Below are 19,474 nucleotides of genomic sequence, written 5' to 3' on the forward strand. Positions count from 1 at the left end.
ACTGTAATATATGGGGTAATACTGTAATATATAAGCTAACACTGTAATATATGGGCTGGTACTGTGATATATAGGGTAATACTGTAATATATAGGATAACACTAATATATAGGGTAATACTGTAATATATAGGCTAGTACTTGGAATATATGAGGTAAAACTGTAATATATAGGCTAGTACTTGGAATATCTGGGGTAATGCTGTAATATACAGGCTAGTATTGTAATGTATGGGGTAATACTATAATATATAGGCTGGTACTGTGATGTATAGGTTTAATACTGTAATATATACGGTAATACTGTAATACCATATTCTGGCACTGACATACACACGTGTATTTCCCAGTTATATACGAGCTGTATAATATGTTGGGTAATAAATACTTGTCTCCCCTTCCACCCTCAGAACTACAACGACCCCGTGGAGACGAAAGGTGCTCAGACGAGCCAGCCCTCCTCACACATGATGCCCCCCAACCCGCCCCTGTACAGCGTGCCGCCCCAGCCCTCCTCCCCTTACAGCCTGGGTCCCGGTGGCTTCCCCCTGTCGGACCTGCAGAGCTACGCGGGGGCGCCACGCCACGCCCTCTCCCGGACCCTCAGCCAATCCCAGATGCTGCCCAGCATTAGTGCCTCTCCCCCTTCATCCTTCCAGATCAGCCCACCCCTGCACCAGCAGCTCGCCCTGCACCAGAGCTCCCTCCTCAACCAGCCAATCCGCATGCAGCACGGACAGTCCCAGCCAATCATCTCCCACCAGATGGGACTCCAGGCTTCCCTTCACTCGCCTCCACCTGGCCAGCAGGTAGGTGCAGCCCACGCCACACTCAAGCTTTTTTAATGCGCCGCTGGTGTGCCAAGGATAGACGGCTGTTTGGGGTTCTGTAGTCTTGGCAGCTGACCTGGCATCAGTTTTATGTGGTCTCTTCCTTCATCGGCCCACCGGCAGGACTGGTCCGTAATCATTTGATAGGTGCAGAACGCAAGATGATGTGTTGTGCGAGCAAAACGGCGTGTGCCGGGGTTAGGTGGGGACGCGATTGATGCCGGCAGATGCAGCTCAAAACCACAAGCTTCATTTAGAAACCATATTGTGAGCTCAGAGCTGCTCAGAGCTGCTCAGATGCGATCGGTTTCATATGCATTCGCTCCCTGTGTGATTCGTCAGGTAACATTAGTTATATCATTGCCCAAAGGTCAAGTACATAGGTTACAGTTGAAAAACAATATCTGCACTAGATGAGAACACCTCAGAAGTTGCGTTCACTTTCTTCAGCTTTGCATCACAAGCCTGTACATGTTCAGCCCTAATACTTCCTTGTTCTCTCTCTCTTTCTGTCTCTCTCTCTCTCTTTCTGTCTCTCTCTGTCTCTTTCTCTCTCTCCCTCGTTAATCAAATATACATGGTATTGGCCCGCTCGCTGTACAGTGTTGCCAAACCAATTAGCAATTCAACTAATCTAAAATAGAAATGTAACGAAATGTGGCATGCATAAAGAGCATACCTAAGTAAAGAGCAAACCTCTTTCTCTCTCTCACTCTATCCCTCTCTCTCTCAATTACCTCCCCTCTTCCTTCTGTCTCTCCCTCCATCTCCATACGCAAGTGAAAGTTGTCAGAGAACAACACACTGAATATCTAAACCCTCATCTCTACCTGTCATTCTTTCCCCCGCTTTCTCCATATCCTCCCATAGTCCTCTCGTTCTCCTCTCTCCGTCTCCTCCTGCAGCCCCCTGGTTCTCCTCTCTCTGTCTCCTCCCGTAGCCCTCTTGTTCTCCTCTCTCTGTCTCCTTACATAGCCCTCTTGGTCTCCTCTCTCCGTCAGGATCTGAAGCTAACGTCATGGCCTCTCTCCGTCTCTCCTACAGGGATTCTCCCATCTACAGTCTGAGTACCAGAAAAGTGTGGGCTCCCAGTCTCCGGGGGCCAACCCTGGCGGGAGACCGAGCCAGGAGTGGGACGGTGAATACTGCGACCGGGAGTGTGGTGGCAGCCACTGCAGGTGAGCAGCCCGGATCGGCAGATCCCTGAGGGGTTTTCTGTAGGAGACAGTTGGACTGCTGTTTGAACCCGAGGGGTTTTCTGTAGGAGACAGTTGGACTGCTGTTTGAACCCGAGGGGTTTTCTGTAGGAGACAGTTGGACTGCTGTTTGAACCCGAGGGGTTTTCTGTAGGAGACAGTTGGACTGCTGTTTGAACCCGAGGGGTTTTCTGTAGGAGACAGTTGGACTGCTGTTTGAACCCGAGGGGTTTTCTGTAGGAGACAGTTGGACTGCTGTTTGAACCCGAGAGATCAGTGTTTACTGGCTAGCTCGCAACAGAGACTATTTAAATTGCAATTGTCTGTCTGGATTCATTATTTAATTCGGTGCTTATTCTCAAACTGTGTCTGGTGAACAGACCCAGATTGTATTGTTTAATGCTGTCCTGATGGTTCAAATGAACCAACGTGATGAAAACAGTTTTTTTATTCAATGCTGGGTGAGTTGTTAATTCAGAAGACCTTTAAAACTTTTCAGGCCTCCTGTATATGTTAGAATGGACTTTGTTTTTTTTACACCCTCGCCCTTGGCCAACTTGTCTGTTATATAATAGAGCGTTTGATACAATTAATTGGTGGGCCACATTGCAAATGTAAAGCTTCAGGTGACGATGCAGACTCTGTTACAGAAATTAATAGATTGTGGATTCTACTGTGTGCACTTTCAATGATATCCAGTGGGATGACAGGACCTCAATACAAACTGCATCATCTGGTAATATACAAAGGACTTACTTCACAAGAGCTGAGCATGAGTTATAATGTTTGAGTAGTCCTACTGGGATGCATTGTCAACACCTAGCGGTGATAATCTGATCCCGCTATTTGGTACTTATAAGCCAATAATTACCAGAATGTCCGTTAGGAATTTAGGGTCGGAGTGTACTCTGACAAATGAATGACAAGCTTTTTTCCTTAAATGGGCAACTCGTTTTACAACTGTTCCAGCTGTACTTTGGGAAGGGGAAAGCATTCCGGGGCTGTAATACAAACGTTAATGATGCTCTTTGAAGAGGGACCTATATCTACATGCTTTTTAGGGGGGAATGAGTGGTATCACCTCCTTGTCTCCTTTCAAATGTTCCTCCTCCTCTTCTCACTGTCTCCCTCTCCTCTTGTTTTCAGTGGCAGCATGATAGCCAGGGACAAGCCACTCTACCTCACTTGAAGCTGTAGGCCGCCATCAACAAGAAAAGACACCAGGGAGTCAGCCCTCAACCGCCCCACCTCACCCCAAATACACCACCTCTCCACCCCCCCCCACCAAAACACCCAAGCATCCCTCCTCCTCCACCAACAACCATCACCCTTTTTTCTCAGTGTAATGTTTTGGTTTTTTTTAGAAGGATTTGTGCAAAGTTCTGACGACTACTAGCAACCCCTCTTCCCGCTTTTATTTTGTTCTCTTTCGCCAAGCACTTACAAATGTCCGGGCGTCTTTCTTTGCACGCCTGATTCTAGAGCACTCTCTTGTCTCAGAGTAAAAAAAAAAACTAAAAAAAGTGAACTACCATTAAAATGTCCCCCTCAGGGTCAAAACTGAGCTTTAATTCGAATAAGAAGAGAAAAAAGCCTTCATCTCCTTTTTCTTCTCCTTCTTCTTCTTCTTCTTCGTCTCTTTTAATATTTTTTTCCTTGTTGTTATTTTATTTATTTCTCGCTTGCTTCATTTGCTTTTGCCAATAACAGTTCCTGTACTGTAAGGAAAATACTCTTCTGGTAGGTTTCAGCACACAGACCTTGTTGATACCGTGGCTTTGCTTTAGGGTCTGAGACTTATAGTAATACAAAAGTGACAGTATGGGAAAGGATCATTACAAAAATGTTACCTTTTTTTCTAATATGAAAGACCTGCAGTGGTCTAGCAAACTGTCACAGTGTGATTGTAAATATCACTTTTATGGGATCAAATTGGGAATTCGAAGTCCGGATAGCTTTTTCTTCTTCTTCAATAATACCTGTAAGTCATTGGTTTGTATTTGAAAGTATATCTTGTGTGTACGATTGTGGGCCTATGTGTGGGTGTGTATGCGTGTTCGACTGTGTGTGTGTGTGTGTTTGTGTATGCGCGTGCCTGGGTGTGTCTGCGTTTGTGTGTATTTTGTGAATTTTAACAGCCTGTGCAGGTGTATTTCACACACTCGATCTTGCATTAAATCTGTGCTCACTGGTGTGATTTTTCCAATAAAGTTCAATCTAAAACCGAATACAGAATATGTGTCCTGCAGATCATTAAATGGGAAAAGCGAGAGGGAGCGAGAAAAAAGACAGAGAGAGAAAGAAATGGAATGAGAAAAAAAGAGAGATGGACACGCACACTCACAGGTGAATAAAGTGTTGCCTCAAACATCCATGGCAACTGTCGTTGTTGATTTTTATTTTTTAATTCACCCGATAATGTTAATTGTAAATTTTCACCCACTCAACATAGAGGTGGACTAAAAATGTGAATTAATACTTCAAAAGAAACATAGCAGGTGGGTTTCTAGGTTTCTTGTAGCTTCTTAGGTGTTCAATTGTGTTTATCTCATCTTTTAAGTTTTGTGATAAATATTAATGCATTTGATGACGAGACATGTTTTTATTTTCACTGTAGCATAATTTCTTCTTTTTTTTTTGTTGTAATGAAATATAATAACATTTAAGTTGTGTATAAACCTGCCAATTGTAGTTTTATTTGTAAAGCCAGTAATGCTAATTATTTTAAAGTTGTTATTAACTTATATTTTTTGCAAGTTGCCCATCAGCTATTTGACAGGTTTCCTATTTATGAAAGAACATTAGATCATTTTTGCTTCTTACAATGGAGGTGCAGTTCTATTCAAATTTTATTGTTTTCATTTTGGGTTTGATGATGATGATAATGATTTTTTTTTTTTTTACATTTTTGATGCTGGTTCTTTCTTTTATTGCCAGCAACATCATTTTGTGTCACAATGCTTCTTTTATTTCAAATCTCCGTAATAAAAAAAAACATTAAAATTGAAACAGGCTCTTAAGATGCATTTTGTTGTTGTTGCCGAGGACATTCTATTTTCTTCCCTTTTAGTCAAGTATTCAGTATAATGTGCCATACACTTAAAACAATTAATTGACACTGCCATTCGATTCGACTCTAGAACAGTCCAAATATTTCCTATTTGTAAATGTATGGCTAGTCTAGTGTTGATTTTAGCAGCTTTTTAGTTGTTTTAGTTGTTATCAATCTGCTGTAACTCTGGACAACAGGTCAACTGTAGTTGGACAAGACTGATTATGCATATAATGGACAAAGACACACACATTTTACTCGTTTCATTTTTATTTCTATAAAATTATGCGTATTTAAGATACCTCTTACGCCCCGTCAGGCACAGAATCAAAAGGCATTATCCAGCTACATTATGGCTGTTGTCCTGGGTTTTTTTATGTACTCACAAGAATGTTAAGAATAAGATAGCTGATTGGATGAATACTGGGCCAAACCTAAGGCCCAGCCCATGGCTATATTAAGGATCTGTTGTTGCTAACGCTAATACCATCCCAATCTGAATGTTGTCCTATAACTATCTCCGCTACCATTAACAGATGAGTGAATTTGCTTTGGTGCCATAGGAAAGTGGTGCAGGAGGGGTAAAGGGGGGGGGGGGTAAAGAGGACAGATATATGTATGGTTTATGGTATACAAACTCGGGCATCCATCCAAAATACTGATTTCACCCCAATTGCACACAAGTCTTCCAAATAGAGGGGAGAGGTGGCTGTTCAAGGGAACTGTCACGACCGCTCCATTTTATGTTTTATTCATTTGCGGCTGACATCTCTTCCCCTCTCCCTCTCCCTCTCTCTCTCTGGTTCTCCCTCTCTCTCTCTGGCTCTCCCTTTCTCTCTGTGTTGAATTGGCAAATAGATCGTTATTGAACAATTGGAAAACGTGAACTGCCACTTCGTGATATGACACACATTACATGAAAATCACAGTCATACATTCTTAATGAAATGCCCTATAATGATTTTTTTTTAAGGTGCATGCACAGAGAGGCTGGGGTACGCTTTCTTTGTGTGCGTGTGGCTGGATATGTATGCTTGTGTGTGTGTGTGGAAATGTGTGTGTGTAAGAGAAAATGTGTGCATGTGTGTGTGTGGAAATATGTGTGTGAATGTCTGGTAGGGCTGGTGTGATGGCTGCTCTATGCAGTGTTGAAATTGACATTATTCTCCCTTTCTTTGCAGTTACAATGTTCGTCCTTTATTTGACAGTTTTTCAACCTTGATGCTCGCTACCCTCCATGGTCATTCTGACAGACATTCTCTGTAGTAAACCAAACTGTAAATACTGAGCCGACAGACTCAATCTGACAATTCTGTCAGGTCCCTTAATCCTGTTCTCCTTCACAAAGTCAAACGCATGAGGGAAAGGGGAAAAGTAGCAAACAACAACAGAAGTCATTGAAAGAGTCCAAACACTTGTACATCCATGCAATCAAATAAAATCCCTGCTTCACTGTAACGACAGACAATGGGCCATCCTGGACCTGAGGCCATCCTGGACCTGAGGCCATCCTGGACCTGAGGCCATCCTGGACCTGAGGCCATCCTGGACCTGAGGCCAACCTGGACCTGAGGCCATCCTGGACCTGAGCCCGGTTCCCCGGACACAGGAGATCCTCCACTGAGAAGTGTTGTCTATTGAGGATCAAGCTTAGCCTGTGTCGGACAAAAAAACATCCCAAAGAGTCTCAGTGTGACTGGTGATCGAGGGACCATTTTCATGCTTCATAAATGCTGAATGCGCACACGCACACGCACACACATACACGCACACACACACACACACGCACACACATACATGCACACACACACAGTCTCTCAGTTTGTTTGTGTCTGTGGAGACGGGTGGTGTTGAGAACCACCATGTCCACATTAACACACGAGTTGTCAGGAAGATTCTGGGGTGTGACACTGGAAATGGACACAGTGACCTTTCTGGTCGGGGTTTTGAGCTGTCAACACGGAGACTATCTGTCAGATCGGAACGGAAACCTTTTCATGTCGCGGCGTTGTGGTGCAACGTGTACAAGCCGAACCCGTTTTGTTTCTGCTCAAATGCCTTTCTGTTTTTTGTTTTTTTACCTTTATTGTGGTTCTGTAACTTTGTACTGACACCGGTTCCCAAGTCAACATTTTTAGCTCACCTGACCACATCAGAATGTTTCTGTCAGCCAATGCAGAGAACAGAGTAGAAGGTTCATGCTGGGTCCGAGCCCTGAGAGAACAGAGAGTAGAAGGTCCATGCTGGGTCCGAGCTCTGAGAGAACAGACAGTAGAAGTCCTGTGTTAGGCGTGTCCCTCAGAATCACACGGCCATCTGACTACAAAGCTTGTCAGTTGCAACTCTGTCTCCGTGGCAGAGGAAGAACAGGAAATGTAGGCGGTTTTGACAAGAACAGGGTTTCACTTTGTATTGTTTAATCCGTTTGGGGTTTGGCGATTCACCTGTATAAAATTATTCCAGAAGATGTGCTGTTCTACTTGCAATCCTGCAGAGTGATCTTTCAAAAATGTATAATTCAAACATTGTTATCACATACGGTTGTCTCAGCTGATACCGTTTTCACTGTGTTATATTTATCACAGTTATTACAGTTATTATAGTTATCACAGTTGTTGCTGTTGCAGTTCTTAGTATTTACCGGTGTTACAGCTATTGCGGTTATTACAGATGTCACCATTGCAGTTATTACAAAGCTGTAAAGCTGTTGCAGGTTTTAAAGTTCAAATGCATTCCAGTTATTACTGTTATTATTATTGTTATTAGTTAATATTGTAGTTACAACTGTTCCAGTTATCACAGTTGTGACAGTAAAATGGGTTTGATTATCATATAGTGTAGTTAATCTCGGTTACACTGAAGTAAAAATTCCCTGTATAAACAAGTTGGTAATTTGCTTTACTTCTGGGGGTAATTCCAATAAAGTTGTGAATACTGTGTGGCAAAAGTGAACTAGTGTTCTCCCTTACAAACAAAATGTATGGGCAATTCTAACCTTGTGAAAAAGTTCAAGCACCACCATGGCCCAATCATGATTCATTCAACCTCCAAATAATAAGAAAAACCCCAGACCAGGAATTATTATTGCCTGTAATCACATAATTCTGCATGGGGCTTGACAAATTCTGGCCCTTTTCTCTTTCCGTCAAATCTCTCAAGAGAGTTAAGCACACATACATTAGCAGTTATTCACAGTAACACGCACAGCCTATAAAACGTCAAACATTGTTTTTCTTTTATTAAATGATACAGTAACAATAATGGTAAATATCTAATCTGCATCTAATCAGTGTTTACAAACCTTGTCAAGTCCACTGTAAATGAAAGGACACTTACATTGTGGTGAAGGTGTTCTAACATGGCAGGAGTTCCGTGCCTAAAATGTGAAATCCCCTAAGAGACATTCTGAAAACTCAGGTGAGAGTGAACTTCTCTTTATGACTCGTGTGCTGAATATTACATTTGCTTTCAAATCACCATATTACCAGTCCATAGCTTTACAGTGTACGTTCAAAGTCATTTTTAGCCCCTTTATTAGGTCTCATTTAGACTGGTGTTGGATTTGTTGCTTTTACTCACTCTTTTCTTTTTTTTCTAACAGCTCAAAACCTTTCTCAGCTTGGAAAATGTACAGTGGCTAGGGACATACAGTGGGGAGAACAAGTATTTGATACACTGCCGATTTTGCAGGTTTTCCTACTTACAAAGCATGTAGAGGTCTGTCACTTTTATCATAGGTACACTTCATCTGTGAGAGACAGGATCTAAAACAAAAATCCAGAAAATCACAATAATTAATTTGCATTTTATTGCATGACATAAGTATTTGATCACCAGTAAGAATTCAGGCTCTCACAGACCTGTTCGTTTTTCTTTAAGCCCTCCTGTTCTCCACTCATTACCTGTATTAACTGCACCTGTTTGAACTCGTTACCTGTATAAAAGACACCTGTCCACACACTCAATCAAACAGACTCCAACCTCTCCACAATGGCCAAGACCAGAGAGCTGTGTAAGGACATCAGGGATAAAATTGTAGACCTGCACAAGGCTAGGATGGGCTACAGGACAATAGGCAAGCAGCTTGGTGAGAAGGCAACAACTGTTGGCGCAATTATTCGAAAATGGAAGAAGTTCAAGATGACGGTCAAACTCCCTCGGTCTGGGGCTCCATGCAAGAACTCACCTCATGGGGCATCAATGATCATGAGGAAGGTGAGTGGTTTCAGCCCAGAACTACACGGCAGGACCTGGTCAATATACTGAATGGAGCTGGGACCACAGTCTCAAAGAAAACCATTAGTAACACACTACGCCGTCATGGATTAAAATCCTGCAGTGCACGCAAGTTCCCCCTGCTCAAGCCAGCGCATGTCCAGGCCCGTCTGAAGTTTGCCAATGACCATCTGCATGATCCAGAGAATGGGAGAAGGTCATGTGATCTGAAGAGACAAAAATAGAGCTTTTTGGTCTAAACTCCACTCACCGTGTTTGGAGGAAGAAGAAGGATGAGTACAACCCCAAGAACACCATCCCAACCGTGAAGCATGGAGGTGGAAACATCATTCTTTGGGGATGCTTTTCTGCAAAGGGGACAGGATGACTGCACCGTATTGAGGGGAGGATGGATGGGGCCATGTATCGCGAGATCTTGGCCAACAACCTCCTTCCCTCAGTAAGAGCATTGAAGATGGGTCGTGGCTGGGTCTTCCAGCATGACAATGACCCGAAACAAACAGGCAGGGCAACTAAGGAGTGTCTCCGTAAGAAGCATCTCAAGGTCCTGGAGTGGCCTAGCCAGTCTCCAGACCTGAACCCAATAGAAAATCTTTGGAGGGACCTGAAAGTCTGTATTGCCCAGCGACAGCCCCGAAACCTGAAGGATCTGGAGAAGGTCTGTATGGAGGAGTGGGCCAAAATCCCTGCTGCAGTGTGTGCAAAACCTGGTCAAGAACTACAGGAAATGTATGATCTCTGTAATTGCAAACAAAAGTTTCTGTACCAAATGTTCTGCTTTTCTGATGTATCAAATATGTACTGTATGTCATGCAATAAAATACTAATTAATTACTTACAAATCTTACAATGTGATTTTCTGGATTTTTGTTTTAGATTCCATCACTCACAGCTGAAGAGTACCTATGATAAAAATTACAGACTTCTATATGCTTTGTAAGTGGGAAAACCTGCAAAATCGGCAGTGTATCAAATACTTGTTCTTCCCACTATAACAAATGAATACACAAACATTGATTTAGTTCAGCATGCTGCATATTAGAGTTGCTTTCATCTCAGGGTCTCTAAGAGCTTGACACTGATCCAGTTGAGAGGGGACACCATAAAGCCATTTGGTAATGCATATGTAACATAAAACACCCACCATTTCACCAGCTGTTTGATTTTACAACATTTGAAAAGTAAACAGCTTTCTTCATCAATAGCCAAGTTTCCAACATTTCATGCTGATAAATTACCTGACAAAGTCACTACCTGGCTGATTGAAAATTATAATTTTTATATCAGTAGTTAAACGTTCATTTAAAAGATTAGTAATCACTGACTGAGAAAAGCTGATGTATTGGGAAGAAAGACAATGAAACATTAATATATTTTTAAAGTAATAATCCTTGAACATAATTAAAACAGCCAAACAGTACTGCATGTTGTCCATATCTTCATAAATTTGTAGTGAGAGGTTAAACAGATGAGCAATAAGGGCTTCAATAACAGAGGTAGACCTTTCAGAAAGGAGAGGTTAAGTTTGTCCATAAGTGGGAGAATATTACCCAAAAATTGTGAGAATTATAGCTTTGTAAATTCAATCCCCAAGACAGTGATTTTGTCTTAGGAAATCTTAAATAAAAAGGTGATGTTCTGACCAAAAGGGCTTCTGTATTCATACAGGCATTAGTTGACTCTTCAGATAAACTGAGGATTAGTTCCATAGGGAACAATAAAATGTCATCAGCTTACAAATATATTTAATTTAAAATCAGATCAAAAGACAAAATAACCCCTGGAAAATGTGTAAACAGCTAAATTCCAACCACACTCATTGATAAAGATAACCCAATTAAACAAATTACAGTTTGAAAACATCTATGCAATTAAAGTAAAGAGAAATGTCCTTATGGGGAACAAAGATTGTACACTGCAACCGTCCCATAACATAAAAATGCCAATGTGATGTTCCAAAACAGGTACAAATAATTAGAAGATCATCAGAGAGTAACTTACTTAATGATTACAAACTTGGTCTGGTTTGGTCTTAACCATGAGGATGTGTGGTACCATGATCAAAAAGAGGCCTTCAAAATAAAGATTACTGATGCCCATGAGTCTGGGAGGGTTTACAAAGCCACGTCCAAGCAATTCAAAATACATCATTCCACTGTCAGACAGATCATCCACAAAATGGATAAATGTCCCGGCCACTGGAAATCCACAGGACATGTTGTCCCAGCTTATTCGGCACAGGACATGTTGTCCCAGCTTATTCAGCACAGGAGCTGACCAAAAGAAATTCTCACTGAAGTCTCTAAGAACCCCAGAGTAACATCAAGGGCATGTTTGCAGGCATGTCTTGCCACAATCAATTTCAAAGTGCATGAGTCATCTGTCTGAAAGAAACTGTACACATGTGGCCTACATGGGAGGTCAGGAAGGAAGAAGCCTCTGCTCTCAAAAACAAATATGTAAGAGAGGACTGGCATTTACCAGACAACACCTGGGTAAAGACCAAGTCTACTCGAGCAGTGTGCTCTGGACAGATTAGTCTAAGTTGTAAGTCGTTTGACCACAATGCCAGACACCATGTTTGGTGAAAATGAAACAATGTCTTTGAACAAAAGAACCTCATACTAACTGTAAAGAATGGCGTGGCATTTTGGTTTCGGACTGCTATGCTGTCTCAGGTCCTAGCTAACTTGTCATCATAGCATCAACCATCCATTGTGCACCAGAGAATTCTTTAGGATATAATGGGGCCATCTGTCAAAAAGCTGAAACAGAACCAAAAATGGATCTTGCCACATTACAATGATCCAAAGCAAGCAAGCAAAGATACAACAGAATGGGTAGCTTCTCCAGCAGTGGTTTGGGTGGCCATTTTGTGAAAGTGCAACGCTTCAACATTTGTGGTATTCACAAGAGCATACATCTGGCCCAAGTGTCTATGCAGTCTTCATTCAACACAAGTCCCAATCTCAAGACAGTGAGTGGCTGTGAGCTGTGACCAGAGAATACAGTGTTGCGGTATTTTACATCCTTGGTGTGAGGTAGTGCAGTAGACATCGTGAACCTGAAATGAATAGACTCTGTCCATGGGATTAGCAATTCTTCATTCATAAAATACATAACTGGTCTTGATGTATAGAACATATTCAATGGGTAACACAACGTGAAGCACACAGTTGACTGTGAATGTCCTTGAGCGGCCCAGCCAAAGCCCAGATTTGAACCGTGTTCAAAGACCTGAAGGGGAAGACCTGAATATCGCCATTGTGAGGTTCACCACCATTCAATCGGACAGTTTGAGGGGATCTGTTAGGAAGATTGGGAGAAACTGCAGAGATCCATGTGTGCTGACAGAGGCATAACCAAAAGTACTGGCCAAAAGTATTGAGTGAAGGGTCTGAACACTGTCTGTTCTTTTATTTTAAATTAATTTGGCACACATTTTGGGGGATTGTGTGTGGATTGTGTTTGGATTGTGTGTGGTTGATGGCAAAATATATGTATTTTTTGTATAGATACAACATTAAGTCTGTAACAACAAAATACAGAGGAAGTGAAATAATTTGAATAACTTCTGAAGACAGTGTATATAGACACGTGTGCTTTTCTAAATTATGTTCAATCAATTGACTTTGCCACAGGTGGACTCCAAACAAATTCTAGAGACATCACAAGGATCATAAAAGGAGAGATCTGAGCTCATTTTGGAGTGTCATGGCAAAGAGTCTGAATACTACTGCGATATTTCAGGATTTTATTTTCATAACATTTCCAAAAGCTCGGTTTGTCATTATGGTGTATTGTGTGTAGACTGGTGGATAAAATGTATATTATAAATTCAGTCAATAACAAAACAAAATGTAGAGAAAGTGATGGAGTCTTAATACTTTCCGAAGAAGATCTGTCATGAAAAGTGACAGATGTCTATTGGAGAATTTCCGGTCGGCACAGAAATGAAGCTAAAAGCTGAATTTGCACCTTCATATATGGAAACGGGTGGTGGTGGTGGTGGAGAGCATTGAACAATTGGTGGCCAGAAAACACTTGACTGACAAGAAGTCCTGTCTCGTTTATAAACTCTGTTTCATTTAACTGCGGGTTGCACAAGCCCACATCCAAGTCGAGAAACCACCCCGCTCACTTACACTGAGCAGACAAAAAATAACATCTCTGTTCTTTCTGTTTCACTGTTTCTAGCTCTCCCCTTGAGGATTACTCAAATGGAAAACCGCAGCCATAACTTTTCTCATCACATTGTGTACTTTGAAAGCAGGATTTGCTATTTCTGTGAGGGAACTTTTATGTTGACCACAGTTATGGCCGTTACATCGTAACTTCGTCTGTAAACATCAAATCTCTGATTGAACAATTAATTTAGTTATTTCTTGATTTCGGTTTCAAAGCACTTGTATGTGTATCAGGGTTTATATTGTGTTAGCATTCAAACATCCTACACACTGTAAGGGCTCTATTTGCGGTACGTGTTAAGGCGTCGCTGATGTCAAATGCAAATGTGTTTTCTTAACCTGTTTAAGGGGGCTGTTTGCTGTTTTCAAACAATTGCTCATGGATCGGTAATTGAACCTGTCTTATGTCAACGCGTATGAGATCAGATGGAAAGGATGGATTTATTCCAGGGCGTTACTTAAAACGTTGTCCAAAGTACTTATTTCATAGAATGCTTATAGAGATATCGGATTTAAGACCAGCCAAAAGCTGGTTTCAGTGGAGACGCTTCTGAATGTTTCGAAACATCAAGCATAGGCCTCTTTATGAGGCCTTGTTTTTGTCTAAGCGCAAGGTATAGTGTGGGACAGTCAATAACGACTTTGACTCATGACACTCTTTGCTTGGTCAGGATATCGCCATTTTTATACAGACTTTTATCAGTGTACATAATACAAGCCAAGTCCAGTATCAGACACGCATGAAATCCCATCTGTGGGATGTCCACACTATATGTCCATCTTGAAATGAGAGATGACGTCATACAGTGATTCTCATATTCAGAATGTATTTTCCAGCAACAATTGCTACAGTTTGTTTTCCTCTGCATATGATTAAATCCAAACATTATTATTCACTCTTCTGGTTTCATGATGATAACATCTGTGGCCCAGTGAAACCTCTTCAGTTTGAAAGCCATCAGTATTGTCACTAAATGTTTATCATGCATTGGGATATATCTGCGAGTAGTATGATGAGTGGACGCTCACCCTCTTTGTGTGTAAAACCCTCCACCCTGTTAGAGGTACCACATGGCCCATGGGGTTTATAATGTCTGTAAATGGTTCCTTGCCTACTTCAAACCCGTTGTTTTGTTTACAATTGGATTTCAATTATTCATTTGGTTTTAAGGACTTAATATCAATAATGAATTTAATCTTGTTAACTGACAACATTCAGCATTCCAATGCTCAGCCATGCCAGTCAGTGGGAATAATATTTATATAGTATATTTTCAAATAATAATGCAACGACAGGTCAGTTCTACATTGTTACTTTTTTCAGTAGGCTGTTTAACAAACTAGGATGGACTAACAATGAGTGGTATTAATGTCAAGTGTTAAAGACAATAAATACACAAAATGATGCAGCCAGATTGTCCACCCATGTATCGTGTTCTGAATGGCCACTGAGAGGTCAAGCCTCAAGTATCACAACAACCTCTTAATTTAGCAAAACCCTGCCTTTTTACCCCAACGCACGTCTTTTTTAGTTGTGAAAAATGTTCCACTCCACAGCCCACAATCAACACTGATCAACGCTGTGTGAGAGAGATGTGTTGCTCTGCTTGATGTAAATTGCGGTCACATATCTTTTTTTTTTTGTTTGATATTCCAACAGTTCATTGTTCAGTTTGTGTGCACAGCTTCATTTCCTAGGCCTGTTAGGGTGTGACGCGAGAAATCTGATGTGACTAAACAACAATGATGCATTGTTTTTCCTTTGATGGATGGCACAAACTTTCTGTGTCGCCATGTCTAATGTGGAAGAAAATCCGTAACAGAAAGGTGTAATAATTTTGTGAAGTACAATTCTTCATTCAAACACTGACTTTAAAAGATACTTAAAACTAAAAGAACTAGTAGTAAAGATACTTACTCAGTGACAGTAATATACTATCATACCCATGGAAAGCAAAATTCACGATCACCAACCCAAACCATTGCTCACACAAAGAAGTCACTGACAACCATTACAGGAGGGATGGAATTGCAAAAAGGGCTTCAAAAGGCATCAACAGGCATTTCCACTATAAGTTGGCCTGCAAATAGTGCCCTAAAAGATACTCACCATGAATGCACCATGTTCTTGAAGAGCTGCATGGTATACAGGTTATTTTCTATTTAACAGACTTGGAAGTCTGTGTTTAAATGTTGGTCAGTCACTGAACTGTTAAATTGTACTTGATGTAGTGGTATGTGGTTGTAAATATGAAGTCCTTTTGAGGTACTCATATTCCTTTTACTGACAAGAGTCATGATTTGATTTTGATACGACATTCTAGCTTCCCACCAGAAACCAACGATTTTCATTCAAAAGCTAGAATAAAAATGAGTGTTGATCATCAAGAATTAAAACTTCAAACTGGCTGTGTTGACGCTTTCACTGATTTCAAAGTATTCCTCTCACTGGCTGGCACATGGCTGTCGACAACACCTGACACCAGCGTCATGTAGCAGGGCCCTTTGACCTACCGACTACAATACGACAGAATTAATACGCGCTCTCACACCAATACTCTAATTTTACCAAATCTTTATTTGAAAACACTGAAAATCTATCATTGTATAGTGACATTGGTTATGTTGAGACATTAAAATTAAAAAAGAATCCCTTATTTAACCAGGTTAAGTAAAGCTTACATTTTGATTTTCAGCAACAACCTGGAAGCAAATAGGTTAAACTGCGTTTCTCTGGGACTGAACGAGTGATTCTTCACCTTTCTTTGACTCAATCTATCAACCTTTCGATGAAAGGCTTTCGCTCTCAGAATGTCTAATTCCAGCAGCTATAGCTGTCCCAATTCAGGTGAAAGACATGGAAGGTGACCACTCAGGTGAAACACATTCTGACTAGATGACTCCAATGCCAACCCTAATCATGAAAACACTATAAAAAGTCTGAGAAAATATATTACCTAGTACAATGTACATGGTTATAAACTCACTCAAATAATCCAATCACTGCACTCATTGACTAAAATATCCATCACATGTTTATGAATGTATCTAGATGAGGTATTCAGCTTAAGCCCTCAAAATCGCTTATAGCCACTGAAACAGGCATCTACTTCTAATTTTGCTAAATGAATGTATTTGAACTGCTGTATTTCTTAGGGTTGCATCTTTTTCGATACAACGATGCTGACTGCTTACCAACTACGTGTTCTCCCACAGGCTTCCTTCAGAACGCAACCAGTGCGACACACTGCCTTCGAGAGTTGCTAAACGTAAAGCAGAGGTGAGCTTTGTAACGTTTCACTGGTTTCAACATTAACTCAAGGACAGTTATAGCGAGGACGAAATAGATATTAATGTTAGGCCTGTTGTCTTTGACTCCGTTAGAGTCTAGTGGCAGAGGGACTTAATTAACTCTGCCATCTTTCCATTATTTTACAACTTTACCTGGAGATATTTTTCGAAGAAAGGGCCAAAATTCATTGCAATGAACATAATAAACTTCACGGACATTCTCTCTTTCATCTACAGACCCCCCATTTCTCCCCCTCTCCCTCTTTCCTTCTCTTTAAGTGACAGTGCTTCTGCTTTAATGTACCTTCATTCACTGTCACATATGTCAAAGAAAGCCAGAGGTTGTGTGTTTGGACTTAAAACGCAATGAGGTTAAAGAAGGTGAGATTGAGAATCAGCACAAGAAAGGAAGCAAATGTCATTACTGCCAATCAAAGTAAATCAGAGGTAATACCACGTTTACAAATGTCCTAGGCATGAGAGACTGTTCAACACTCTGCAGCTGTAAGGGAAGCACCTAACAAAAACCTATTGTATTATTGTTATAATAACTTTTTAAAATAAAAATTATTAAAGCAACTCACTTGAGATCTCAACTTACTATGGAAAGTGTATCAATAGTCAGTCAATCAGCTAAACCGCGGGCATAGCTGTTCTCATCACATTGTGGACTTTGAAAGCAGGATTTCTCATTTCTGCGAGTGAACCTTTGTGCTGACCAGTTATGGACGCTACGTCCTTGCTTCGTCCGTAGACATCCGTTTCACGATGGTACCACAGATTCGGTTGTTTCAGAGTTCTTTTATGTGTATCAGGACGCATACTGTCTTCGCATTCAAACATCCCACACACATCAGGGTCTCTATTTTTGGTAGGTGTTAGGGCAGAGCTAGTGTCAAACGCAAATGTGTTGTTAGGTTCAACATGTTTAAGCGGGCAGGTTTGTTTGCTGTTTTAGATGTATTATCCCATCCACCCGTAATCTTACAGTTGGCTAAAATCTAGCAGGCTGGGGTGGCCCAGCAGTGTGATAACCTTTTCAGACTCATGGACTGTGGCTCCTTGGAAGCCCTTTGTTTAAGACACGGCTGCGTATATCTGCAAGGACAAATTACTGCTTTTTCAAATGCCGCCTTGAAAGATGGTTTCAAACTGCCGCTGTACAGACATTTCCATAGTCTGTGCTCTGTAAAGAAGCCCTACGCCTGAAGCCGGACTAACTTCCGCTGCCTGGTGACAGTCACTATCAATCAAATAATCTTGATCTTGAATTCGTGCAGGTTAATCTATTCAAATCCTTTACAAGATATTTGGCAAAAATTAAATTAATCTGGATACCCTACCATAAACAAACTGAGTAGAAACATCACATGCCTGACATCTACTGCTACAGCATGGCCTACTGCACTTTCTGCCAAGGCTCACCTCTTTGTCTTTCTCTCGCCCATGTCTGTCAAGCATACCAAAAATAAAATCCCATACACATCGAAATAAAAATATCTGCTAGAATTTCGAAGTGGCACGTCCACCATTGCCAATGGCCTAAAGTCACCCAGACTTGTAGAGCAGCAGCCTAGAATACCAAAATCAATTGTTGACAGTGAGGAGGAACCCTAAATACAGAGACTGCAAAGGGTTTGAAGTCATGGTGAGGTACTGGTGCCAGGCTCTCGTGCCTAGTCTGGTGCTCGGTCCTTTATGGTGAGCAGACAATGCTCAGTTCACGGAGAAGCAAACAGGAGGACCTCCTAGTCAATGGGACTAAGACAGCATTATCCACAAGAACCATCTCTGCTCGAGCCTTGTACTTCCACCATGCCAGCGGAAAAAGGTTTTCCTTGACGTCAATTCACAGTTTTAAGGGAAGCAAAAACGGTCGTTATTCACAGGCAAGAATCATATTTCTGAATGCTATGTCGTGTATCCAATCATATCCAGGCTGAAGCATCTGAACGGAGAGCTCATTGGTGTAACGGGACTCAGTGATTGACAGGATCCAATAATCCCGCCCCTCCCTGCCATTTGAGAGTTTTAAATCCCCCATATTGTTCGAGGATCTTGTTCCTGAATGGGAATGCCAACACAGGGTGAAGGGAATGGGGGTTAATATAGCTTAATCAGCTAAATATTGCTGGGGGGATGAGGCCTGCTTGACTGCAGGCCTAGATGTTGATGAAACACATTCATGCAAGTGAGAGAAGAAGTTGTCATAACGTTGTGGCGCCCACTATTGAAGTTCTCCTCAGCCCGTGATAACATAGAGAGACTTCAATGTGTTTTAGTGGCACGGCCTGGCTCATGCATACCTTTGGATTTGCAGTTCAATTGGCTCCTGGAGCCAAACCAAACCTCGCACCAGTAATGACTTTAAAACCTTAACCACTCGGTTGGCTATTAAAAGTCAAATGTTCTTTCAGTGTTGAGTGAGCTGAAATCCAACCCATGGAACCATCTGGGTTTTCACATACATTTACATTTTTGTCATTTAGTAGACCTATCCAGAGCGTTAATATGAAAGTAACTTTCCCGTGTTTTCAGGTTTCTATGAAATAGGAGCAAGGGCCATTACCTCCAATATTAGTAAAATACTTTTCCTTCCCAATGTTTTTGTTTAAAGGAGAATTTCACTTTATCAACTAGAGGTGAGATGGTTCCTCACCATGAAAGTAGTTTATGGGCCAAG

At 41.3% G+C, this 19,474-nt stretch overlaps 1 protein-coding gene across 7 annotated transcripts in view; it reads left to right on the top strand.

Moving 5' to 3' along the window:
* Positions 1–3,548, top strand: part of tox2 (TOX high mobility group box family member 2) — a 104,522-nt gene extending 100,974 nt beyond the window's left edge. For all 7 annotated transcript variants that reach the window (XM_029114128.2, XM_029114130.2, XM_034287316.1 and 4 more), the window contains 3 exons: positions 410–808; positions 1,874–2,007; positions 3,172–3,548. In XM_029114128.2, the coding sequence (XP_028969961.1) occupies positions 410–808; positions 1,874–2,007; positions 3,172–3,214 (576 nt within the window). In that variant the 3' untranslated portion in view covers positions 3,215–3,548. The remainder of the gene's footprint in view (positions 1–409; positions 809–1,873; positions 2,008–3,171) is intronic.
* Positions 3,549–19,474: the final 15,926 nt, after the last annotated feature.

The sequence above is a fragment of the Esox lucius genome, chromosome 17 (genome assembly GCF_011004845.1).
Source record: "Esox lucius isolate fEsoLuc1 chromosome 17, fEsoLuc1.pri, whole genome shotgun sequence".
NCBI lineage: Eukaryota > Metazoa > Chordata > Actinopteri > Esociformes > Esocidae > Esox > Esox lucius.